Source organism: Oncorhynchus gorbuscha, linkage group LG15, assembly GCF_021184085.1.
Source record: "Oncorhynchus gorbuscha isolate QuinsamMale2020 ecotype Even-year linkage group LG15, OgorEven_v1.0, whole genome shotgun sequence".
Lineage (NCBI taxonomy): Eukaryota > Metazoa > Chordata > Actinopteri > Salmoniformes > Salmonidae > Oncorhynchus > Oncorhynchus gorbuscha.
Genome location: NC_060187.1, coordinates 35206161 through 35218509, shown reverse-complemented (window position 1 = coordinate 35218509; position 12349 = coordinate 35206161). Strand labels below are relative to the sequence as shown.

The 12349-nt window shown below is 42.6% G+C and overlaps 1 protein-coding gene across 1 annotated transcript; it reads right to left on the bottom strand.

The window, feature by feature from the left end:
* Nucleotides 1–2453: 2453 nt before the first annotated feature.
* lpxn (leupaxin) lies at nucleotides 2454–5952 on the bottom strand. Its single transcript, XM_046300874.1, is given in 11 exon segments — nucleotides 2454–2859; nucleotides 3072–3164; nucleotides 3166–3221; nucleotides 3364–3445; nucleotides 3585–3758; nucleotides 4007–4285; nucleotides 4527–4629; nucleotides 4789–4859; nucleotides 4961–5049; nucleotides 5543–5620; nucleotides 5901–5952. Coding segments are annotated over 11 exon segments (1305 nt in total). The 5' UTR covers nucleotides 5914–5952; the 3' UTR covers nucleotides 2454–2592.
* Nucleotides 5953–12349: the final 6397 nt, after the last annotated feature.

Sequence of the window (12349 nt, the reverse complement as noted above, 5' to 3'; positions counted from 1 at the left end):
CACACCTCTGCCCGAATATCCCTTTGGAAAGCAACTCTTGCCCTGACTTTGTCGACTTTGTTAACTAGTGAATGGACGAATAATAGTGAATAATATACTTGGAAGCGGTGGGTGGTGTGCGCGCATCCGAAGGCATTGTTTTCGGTCAGCCTCTGGAATCAGTGGTCAGGGAGGTGCAGACGAAGGATCTGCTTTGGGCAAGTCGCATTCAAGATGTAGTGCTGGTTGTGCTGGTAAATTGACGTCTCTTTGATATCCAATAGTTCTTCCCGGTTAATTGTAATAACAGTTCAGGTTTTCTGGGCTAACAATGTAAGGAATAATACATAAAAAAATGAAATACTGCACAGTTTCCAAAGGACTAGAAGCTACCATCTCTATCGGCGCCATCTTGAATCACAGCCAGGATTAGTCCCAGCGTGTATGTCAGAGGTTTTTCCCTGAAATCTAAATTTAAGCTGACCAATAAGTTTACAGCTATGAAAAGCTTTTATACAGGAAATGGTGTGTTAAGCAAAGCTTAGCACTCATGTGAGAGAGAGCTACAGTAGCAAACAGAGCAGAGGGCTTGGCCAGGCACAGTAGTATGTTGTGACAGCAGCCCACATTAATCCAAGGTTGTAGACCATCAGACTTGTAATCTAATGTGCTGATGACAACATGATTTATCCCCTCCTCAATGTCCACTCACACACTGCCTGCACACAGCCAGTAGTCCTATACTAAAGCAGAGAAGTCCCTACTTTGTAGGGCCTCAATATTACATCATATTGCACCCTTGCTGTGGAGCTTAAATTAAGTACTATGCGGGTGCTCACTGTTGTTAAAGCTTCTCCTGGAACCTTCACTATTGGTTTCATCACCTTCATCAATCTCTCATGGACTGCAGTAGAAGGGTCAGTGTGGAGAATTCTTCTAAACCTGCCGTATGCCAGGATAAGTGTTCAGTCCAGGGCTAGATATGTAACTTGTTACCAGAGAGAATATGCCAATTTAATCTGACAGAGTCACAGAGAAGTCTCTTGATAAACTACAGTCATTCAGCTCTGCCAGCATGGATCACCCGTCTGCCAACCCGTGGCCCTGAGGATATCTTTATGAAACCCATGGGGTTTTTCTTCCTCCAGGAAAAACTCAACTGGATTCGGTTGATTGCTGTTATTCTTTCTCCATCTTTAAATGTTTTGTGATCATAATAAATGAATTCAAACATGATAAAGTGATCCAAAGTTCACACATGTATCATTTAATGTCATGTTTCAGACATTATAAATTGTATTTTTATGATGTACTCTATTGGGTTGTTTGTTATGTTACTAGATGTCGATGAGGTATTCAGATGGCAACTCTTTTCCTTGGTAATCTTATTCTAAACCATTTATATCACTCTGTTCCCACACTTCTGTTCATTGTCACAAATACATGGTTATACACTGAGTGTACCAAACATTAGGAACACCTTCCTAATTTTGAGTTGCACCCCCTTTTGCCCTTAAGAACATTCCAATTTGCCAGGGCATGGATTCAACAAGGTGTCGAAAGCGTTCCACAGGGATGCTGGCCCATTTTGACTCCAATGCTTCCCACAAAAGTGTTGAGTTGGCGGAATGTCCTTTGGGTGGTGGACCATTCTTGATACACATGGGAAACTGTTGAGAATGAAAATCTCAGCAACGTTGCAGCTCTTGACACACAGTCACCTGGCACCTTCTATCATACCACATTCAAAGGCACTTAAATTCATCCACCCTCTGAATTGGGGAGGGGGGGGGTAGTTCTAAACTGACATATGGAATTGTTTTAAGATGGTCAAACCATGGATCATTCAGCTATTTGATTTAGAAATTGAGGACTCCTTTAAAAACAAAGATGATTTGATAAAATACTTAATTTGGCCCTACTACTATAGCCCAGAGAAAAGCATTGAATAACACATTCATAAATGGCAAAAAATACAGTCAAACAATAAATAATAAGAAACATGGTTTTGAAGCGTTTGTCCTATATAAGAAAGCTCATATATATATATATATACTGTACCAGTCAAAAGTCAAAAGTTTAGATACACCTATTCAGTCCAGACAAACACCGCTCTAGCTTAGCCACCTTTCACAGCAGATGCGGAAGTGCCACATTTGCGTATGTGGTGGATTGAGGCGCATCCAATGTAAAAGATATCTCTAGTTTAAACTGAAGGATTTTGATGGGGATTTTTGAATTATGTTATGTTATGTTATGTTATGTTATGTTATGTTATGTTATGTTATGTTATGTGAGTCAATTGACTCTAGGGGCCTGTCTCCTCCCCTTCATCTACACTGATTGAAGTGGCAATAATAAGGGATCGTCACTTTCACCTGGATTCATCTGGTCCTTCTATTTCATGGAAAGTGTTCCTAATGTGTTGTACACAGTGTGTATCCACATGCAAAACAGCAAGGAACACAAAGAGATTAAATTCATTGTTTATTTTTAGATTTCTATGCAGATATTGCTTAGATTATTTGTGTGGGATTTTCAACATACTTTGTAAGTAGGACTTTTTTCAGGTTAATTGATTACCTTACATATTAACCAGGTATTATTACAGTCTCACACAAACAGTTTGGTGTGGCAGGCTGAGCAGTAGGGTTTCCCTGCCTGCTCCTTGAATACTCCCTGACTGAGTTTCCTCAGACAGAAAGCACACACAAAGTGGTCAGGGTGGAACTTGTGCTCCATAGCCGAGATGCAGCACCCAGAGATGGGCTCTCCACAGCCCCCATACAGTGTACCCTGGCTGGAGTGGAAGTGCAGAGAGCACAGGGGGCGACCATCCAGCTCCAGGAAACAACCATCGGTGAAGGACATCAGACAGTCCTGGTTAGAAAGGGATAGAGAGAGAAAAAACGTCTTCTATCTAGTTGGTATAGATTAGGCCTACTCTTTTTTTGGAGATTGAGGACGATTATGGTAAATGGATAATGTCAGGACAATGATGTATTGTGGCTGTTGGCTGTTCAAAGCGTATTGTTTGAGTAAAGGCAGTAGTTTCTAAGACGAAGCCATGTGATCTGTGGTGAGAGACTCACTGAGCAGACGAAGCAGTTGGGATGCCAGGTGCCGTTGGCTGCCGTCAGGAAGTTCTCTTTCACAGGCTCTCCGCAGCCAGAGCACTTTGGAGCCAAAGAGATGGTAAAAGTCTCTGTGGCAGTACGGCTTCCCGTCCTTCTCCAGAAAACCTATGGCACATCAAAGGACACATACGCAAAGAGAGGAGAGTGTTCTCTCTGTCACACTGTGGTCTATAACTTATGTTACCCTGTAGGGAACTTTAGTGGTTGTGGTGTTATCTGTCAGGCAGATAGATGTGTGCGCCCTCACCTTCAGGCCCAAAGCGCTCCCCACAGTGGGAACAGAAGAAGTGCTCAGGGTGCCAGGTGCGGTCCATCGCTGTCAGGATGTTCTGAGAGTGAGGTCAAAGAGCCCAGCATGCGGTGAGGTGAACCCAACGACAACTTAACGGATCTAGAGAGGTGGTGAGTTGGTTTTGTGCAGTGTTAGATAATGGTGATACTGTCCAATCCAAAGAGAAGGTGTTGTACCTTCAGAATGGGGCCCTTGCAGTAACTACAACGGGGTGAAAAGAGATGCTGGTAGTCTTTCTCACAGTAGGCCTTCCCCTCCCTCTCAAAGAAGCCAATGGTGCCCAGCTCAGCCGTACACACCACACAAACAAAGTGTTCTGGGTGCCACACCCGGCCCAGGGCTGTGATCATCTGCAGAATGATAGAAAGAAAAAGGGATACTATATTCCCACTTGGCATAGACATCAACTCAACGTCTATTCCATGTTGGTTCAACATAATTTCAATGAAACGAAGTGGAAACAACATTGATTCAACCAGTTTGTGCCCAGTGGTTTGTTTCACATACTGGCAATGGTACTTTCGATTGATCATCTTCGCCTATACTGCTACTTTGCAAGCAGGATTTTGTCAATCTTTTGGCAGCTCAAGCTGTTTACCTTTCCCACAATGACCTTTCCACAAGAAGCACAGTGACCCTTGGCCGTGGTGTGTACACCCATCTTCTTCATATCAGTGCTCAGGTTTCCCAGAAGGCCATCTGTGGTGTCTGTTTTTCTGTGTGTTGACGCCTTGCGCTCCAGATCAGAAGTCTTTGGGCTGTTTGTGCTCTCACCTTTCACTTGTGTGTCATCCATTTCTTTCTTTTCTCCAATCTGTTTCTTCTTGACTGACTTCTGGACAAGCGGTGGTGGGGTTGAGGGAGAAGGGTCTGGCAGCTAAAGAAGAGAAAAATCAATGTGTCCACAAAACAGACTTGCATCCATTCATATACATGAATGAAAAATGAAAATGAAATGAATGTTGGTGGCACTAGTAGTACTAAAGCTCCTGACCTTTGTTTAGCTTGCTTACACTGCCCTCTGCTGTCAGATCAGGTCAACTTCACTGAAAGACAGTTGTCCTCTGTTCATGCTCTGAGCAACAGTGTATTTTATTCACTGATAGATGTTTCCTTACCCCCATCTCCAGAACAAGCAGCAATTCATCCATTATGGAATCCAGCTCTCTGGAAGCAGAGCGAGGGCTCAGCAGACCAGCCTCCATTGGAGCTGGTAACTCACTGACAAACACACAGAGAAAACCACAGATGAGCACTGGTATACAGTGGACACTGGACAATGACTTAAATCTGTGGTAATTATGTCTTATCTCTATCTGTATGGTCTCACCCAGTGTCATTACATATGGCTATCTATGGGCTGACATACCAGTGGCTGACCTGTATACATTGGTGCTATCTGGCTCCTTTCCTTTCCTTGGATGGAGACCAACAGAACACACCTTTGGGACCTGCAGGAAATGCCACTTAACACATATGGCTAAAAATACATCCAGTTTAAGTAACTGGACCATAGACTTTCAACAACTGCTAGAGGTGATTTTATCATTACCTGTCCATATGTGTTGGCTGTATCTCTTTCTTTCTTCTGAGACGACTCTGGACCAGTTGAGTTGAAAGCCAACTCCTCTAGGAAAGGGTCTGTAACAAACACACACACATATATATGATATGGTAGGTACTATAATTCAGAAAAGGCATTTCTAACAGAATTCCTCTGAGATAAGCTGCAGTGCCTCATTACGGTCACCTCTTGCAGACTGCAAAGTGCACCCATTGATCTGCTGTGGTTGCTATATACAGTGCTGCTTCCTGAGGAAGTGGTGGAAGAGATGCTATAGTTACAGACAATATCTTCACACTAAAAGGGACACTTTTGAAACTGATGCAATCCTCTATGACTAACAGCATTGCTCTTAACTCACACATAACCTGTATGAAAGGGAACGTTACATATAAACTATTAAGTAATTGTGTTTATTTTAAGACATTTTATCATAAGTTCTTCATAAGTAAATCATGACTGCACTGGTGGAGCACAAATCAATGAAAAAAAAATCTAAGTGAAAACAAACTATTCTATTAAAAACACACACTTATATTAATAATAATCGCTATCCACTGTCTTTCTCACAATTTGGTTGGTAGTGACTTCCGTCAACAACGTCAGGAATCCATCTGTCTCTCAACAGAGATAACCTTCTGTGGTTCACTGTGAATTTACATTGACAATCATATCAACAAAAACGCCATTTAAATAGGTATGTAGGTATGATAAAACACATGACATGTTCAGCATCACCAACGTAATGCAAGGCAAGCATTCATGCACCACACACCATAAAACATGTTCATGTACACCTCCTGAGCAACTTCCTTTTTTAAACTGATTTATGCTCAAACCTATCAATGTGTATTCCCTTATAGTTTAATCTATTGCATTTTGTTTTATAGTTAATCATCACGACAGAAGCAGAGGAAAAAATATTCACCCAGGTCATCCATGCTTGGAAAATATATGTTCCAGGGTGTGTGTGAGTGTGTGTCTGTGTGTTGGTTTACTGACAGTTAATTGGCACACATCCTAAAAGGATGATGTCAAAATCAGATGAACTTGTGGATATGATTTTTATATCTCTGCGTGCAGTTTGAAGGAAGTTGCTAACTAGCATTAAAGCAATGACAGGAAGTCTATAAGTATCTATGGAGCACTCTAATCACACATTTTATTTCACCGGGTGAAAAGAAACATCTCACTTGATCCTTAAAGGGATACTTCTGTATTTTGGCAATGGTATACACGAGTTCATTTGACTCTGGGAAAATAGATAAAGGGCCTAATTGACAAAAGCTTGAATTATCCCTTTAATCAGGTCAAACTGTCATTTCCATTTGTCTGCACTGCTACCTTCCTGAAGACACTGGATACCTTCATAGATATTTCTACTCATGTTTCTACTCATGTTCATAATAAAACATGTTAAAGGTCAATTCATGACCTGGTGAGAAGTTATACAAAGCTCAGGTTGTATGTACATACACGTTTTATCAACCACTATCTTCTAAATGCTGATGATATATGTGTTAAATGGTCAACTATCAATATGAAAGGCGAGAGAGCAGTCCCCCTTATCTGAAAATTGAATAGGGAAAGAGTCAAAGTTGATTTAACTTTAAGATAGTTGTGCTTAATAATGGTGTGACATAGGTGAATAGATTGTTCCACTTCATAATAGTTCAATATGATAACATAATGGGAAGGTTTTCAGTAGACATATTTATGACAACATAGATTATTGCATATTGATTACATAATGCCATAAATTGTTGACATCATGACATCTCAATATAATGACATTATTACAGTGTAATTGTGTGATGACATAATGAGTTCATTTTGTGAGCATCATTACATTATTATGACATCATAATGCATTTCATATCCATTTATATCAGGGATGGGCAACTTTGATTTGGGTGGGGGCCACAAAAAATCTGAACTCTTCATCGATTGCTCGACTTCTGCGTACCCACATCCCAGCAGGTAATTCAATTCAAATCAAAGCAAACTTTATTTGTCACATGCGCTATATACAGCAAGTGGAAAACTTACTTACAAGCCCTTATTAACCAACAGTGCAGTTCATGAAGAGTTAAGAAAATATTTAACAAATAAACTAAAGTAAAAAACTATAAAAAGTAACACAATAACATAACAATAACGAGTTTATATACTGGGGGTACCGGTACCGAGTCAGTGTGCGGGGGTACAGGTTAGAGGTCATTTGTACATGTAGGTAGGGGTGAAGTGACAATGCATAGATAATAAAAACAGCGAGTAGCAGCAGTGTACAAAACAAATGGAGGATTGGGAGGGTCAATGTAATAGTCCAGTGGCCATTTGATTAATTGTTCAGCAGTCTACTGGCTTGGGGTAGAAGCTGTTAAGGAGCCTTTTGGTCCTAGACTTGGCGCTCCGGTATGCTTGCCGTGCGGTAGCAGAGAAAACAGTCTATGACTTGGGCGATTGGAGTCTCTGACAATTTTACCTATTATAATGGTCCTAGATTGCAGGAAGCTCAGCCCCAGTGATGTACTGGGCCGTACGGACTACCCTCTGTAGCGCCTTATGGTCAGATGCCGAGCAGTTGCCATACCAGGCGGTGATGCAACTGGTCAGGATGCTCTCGATGGTGCAGCTGTAGAACCTTTTGAGGATCTGGGGACTCATGCCAAATCTTTTTTGTATCCTGAGGGGGAAAAGGTTTTGTCATGCCCTCTTCACAACTGTCTTGGTGTGTTTGGACCATAATAGATTGTGGGTGATGTGGACACCAAGGAACCTGAAACTCTCGACCAGCTCCACTACAGCCAAGTCGATGTTAATGGGGACCTGTTCGGCCCGCCTTTTCCTGTAGTCCACGATCAGCTCCTTTGTCTTGCTCCCATTGAGGGAGAGGTCGTTGTCCTGGCACCACACTGACAGTTCTCTGACCTCCTTCCTATAGGCTGTCTCAATGTTAGCGGTGATCAGGCCTACCACTATTGTGTCGTCAGCAAACTTAATGATGGTGTTGGAGTCGTGTTTGGCCACCAGTCGTGGGTGAACAGGGAGTACAGGAGGGGACTAAGTACGCACCCCTGAGGGGCCCCAGTGCTGAGGATCAGCGCAGCAGACATGTTGGTGCCTACTCTTACCACCTTGGGGCGGCCTGTCAGGAAGTCCAGGATCTAGTTGCAGAGGAAGGTGTTTAGTCCCAGGTTCCTTAGCTTAGTGATAAGCTTTGTGAGCACTATGGTGTTGAACGCTGAGCTGTAGTCAATGAACTGCATTCTCACATAGGTGTTCCTTTTGTCCAGGTAGGAAAGGGCAGTGTGGAATGCGATTAAGATTGCGTCATCTGGGAGACACGTGATGCCGCGGAGCTGAGCAGACGTTGACAAACCGAGCTCTTCAAAGTTATTCTATTTTTACCTAAATAACGACGTTGAAACAATATTCTAACATCGGCTGATAAATTGTCAAGTACTTACCTTCCCAAAGAGCCATGGACCTCCGACCGAGAGGCAAGAAGGACGACCAAAACGTTGTTGATTCCCAAGATAACGATAACGCTACAGCTAGCAAGATTAGCATTAGCCCTCATAACTCAGATGAGTTGCGAGCCTGCCGACATGCTGGCTACTCTCCTCCGGGAAATTCAGGATGGTAACAGAGGTCTTTCTCTGAAAATCGATAAGAAATCGGCTGAACTCCATTCTTCCATTGACGACCTGAAATCCTCCATGAATGATCTCCTTTTGAGAACGACTGAGGCAGAGCTGCGCATTAACACAGTTGAAGATACCATCGCTAGACATGACCAGGTCTTGACACAACTGCAAAAGGACAATGCCTACCTCAAAAACAAAGTAGATCAGATGGAGAACCAGAGTAGACGTAGTAATATCCGTGTGGTGGGATTGAAAGAGGACAGCGAGGGCCATGACCCGGTCCGTTTCTTCACTCAATGGATCCCGGAGGTCCTAGGCATAACCAACTTCACCAAGCCGCTGAAAATCGAACGCGCCCACAGAACATCAGCGCCGAAACCCCGGCCAGATGAGCCCCCACGAGCCGCCCTGATCAGGTTCCTCCGTTTCCAAGACAGAGAGAAGATACTGCAACTCGCAAGAGCCAAAGGGGACATCGCCATCGATGGGAAGAGGGTCAGCCTTTTCCCGGATATGAGCGCGGACCTCGCCAGACGCCGCAAGCAGTTCAGACCTGCCGCCAAAGCACTGAAGGAGAAGAACATCACCGGCTACCTCATCCACCCTGCGTGGATGAAAGTTCAGTACAAAGGCCGAAGCCATCTCTTCAACACACCGGGAGAAGTGCACACTTTTCTCAAAGAACTGAGCAACGTCTGAGTCTGAGCCAGGACGGTCTCTCTGGGGGATAAAATGCAGTTCGTTTGTTTTCTCTTATCCGGATTGAACTGCTGGTATCTCCCGGTCACTTTAATTGATTTGTACATTTTCAACTAACCGTATCTTCCCGGGGTGAGTTCTATTACATTTACAGGAGAGTATATTTTGGTTTAGTCCATATCTACTGGGCGAAGAAATAAGTGGGTTTAGGCCCACTACTTTCCCCCTCATTTATGTTCATCTTTCATAAAGAGACTCAAGCAGCCCTTACCGTGGGCAGTAAATATTCAGCCATAAATATCTATTCACAACGTTTGTTTTACGCCAAGGTTTAGCTAGTACGAGCAAGATGGAAAGCGAGCAGCAACGTATCTCTACAAGTGTATTCATGTTTGATTGTTGGGACTGTTGTTCTAGTCTGACAATCGGGGTGGGATTTTTATTATTTTTCTCTTCCTTTTTTCTATGTTTATTGTTTCCTTCCTAAAGAGACACACATGTCACTTTTGTGCTCAAACCAAAGTTGAAACATTTCCTAATTATCTGCATATGATAGATTTCTATTCAGTTACATATTTGAAACCCAACCTATGCTTAATCCACTAAAATATGTCACATTCAACGTAAAAGGTCTTAACAGCCCAATTAAAAGGAAAAGAGTCTATACATACCATAAGAAATTTTGTGCATTCTTCAAAGAGCAGATCAATATTTTTACTTTGACAAACAAACCCTCTGCTCCTGACAGCTTCATTCTTTGGGACACATTGAAGGCCTACCTGAGGGGACAGATTATTTCCTATACTAAAGGGCTGAAGAAAAACAAAACGGTGCGGAACTGAGTGCCCTTGAATCTGAAATCTCCGAGCTAGAGAAAACCTACCAAAGAGGCCCGACTAAAGATCTATATAGGCTTTTGGAAAATAAAAAAATTAAATCTAATATTCTGAACACATATCAAGCTGAGAGGGCCATCACTAAAGCAAAACAGCGTTATTATGAGCTTGGAGAGAAAGCTCACAAAGTATTGGCATGGCAACTGAAAGCAGAGGAAAGTAAGAGGACAATTAATGCCATAGAAACTCTCACTATAAAGAGATATCTTTCGACCCTACTGAAAGTAATAATACTTTTAAGAAATACTATGAAGACCTCTACACTTCCCAATCAAACGATGATCTATCAGAGATAGACTCCTTTCTCTCCTCTCTCAAACTCCCATGCCTGTCAGGGGAAGACAGCGAGCGCCTGAGTGAACACTTCTCAGTCCCTGAATTGTTGGAGGCCATTAAATCCTTACCTTCTAATAAATCTCCTGGGGAAGATGGCTTCCCTCCAGAGTTCTATAAAGAATTTAGGGAGCTGTTGGTCCCCTACCTTATGGAGGTACTTAAAAAAGCCAGAGAAGACAACTGCTTTCCAGAGTCCTTCTCTCAAGCAGTGATTACTGTAATCCACAAGAAAGGGAAAAACCCGCTAAAGTGCGCCTCCTATGGACCAATCTCTCTCCTTAACACAGATTGTAAACTGGTCACCAAGATGCTATCTAAGAGACTGGAGTCATGTCTTCCCCTATTGGTCAACCCAGATCAGACTGGCTTCATAATTAATAGATTGTCCTCCAATAATCTCAGAAGGTTCTTTGATAGAATTCACCTTGCTAACAAAAACAAAATACCTGGTGTCGCAGTCTCCCTCAACGCTGAAAAGGCCTTTGATAGGGTTGAATGGCCATACCTCTTTCGCGTCTTGGAAAAGTTTGGTTTAGGTACCGTGTTTGTAAATTTGATAAAATCACTCTACAAATCTCCTAAAGCTAGGATTGCTACCAATGCAATTACTTCCTCCTCTTTCCCTCTCTATAGGGGGAACAGACAAGGTTGCCCAATTAGCCCCCACCTCTTTGCCCTCGCCATCGAACCGTTGGCTGAGGCTATTAGAACGTGCCCTGACATACATGGCTTTGAGGTGGGCCCCCATACCCATAAATTATCACTCTTTGCAGACGACCTTATCTTATTCCTAACAAACCCAGAACACTCCCTCTCTCACTTGCAGATCCTACTACAGTGTTATAGTTCTTTCTCTGGATATAAGGTCAATCTTGATAAAAGCGAAATCTTACCGTTGTCTGTCTTTGACCATCATACCATCAAGCACAAGTTTCCTTTTAGATGATCTCCTATGGGCTTCACATATTTGGGCATAATGGTGGATGGTAATCTGAACAACCTCTATAAACTCAATCTGGCCAGTTTGTTGCAAAAGGTGGAGGTTGACCTTTGTAAATGGATGGACTTACCTCTCACTCTACTAGGTAGAATCAATGTAATTAAAATGAATGTCCTGCCCAGGTTTCTATATATGTTTCAATCTCTCCCTATCCTTGTTCCAGCAGCATTTCTTTCCTCTCTCAACAAGCTGACCAGACGGTTTATCTGGCACGGCAAACCCCCTAGGGTTGGCCTGGATAAACTGACCCTTGATTACAGTCAAGAGGGCTTAAACCTCCCCAATTTTAGAATGTACTACTGGGAGGCACAGTCTAGGTTTCTGGCTCAGAGGTTTGACAATGGTCCCTCTCCCTCATGGTTGAACATTGAAAAGCTTGAGGTAAATGATGACACTGGGGCAGATTTGTTTTACAAATGGGACAGAAAATCTATAAAAACCATCACAGACAACCCTTTAATCATACATTCTGTCCTGGCATGGTGCAAACTGCATGAGCTGTTCGGACGAGGGGGATTCCTTTCCCCTAAAACCCCTTTATGGAACAATAGATTGATCCCTATGTTTTTCCAGAATAGTAACTTTAGACCATGGTCTGATAAGGGGATCACTCTTCTGGAACATTGTTACGAGGAGGGAGTTCTTATGTCTTTTGATCAGCTGAAACAGAAATACCATTTGCCTAACAGGGACTTCTTTAGCTACCTACAACTACGAAACTTTATTAGGGTGACTCTCAAGGGACAATGGAACCTACCTAAGATGTCACCTATTGAACAACTCTGCCACGCAGACC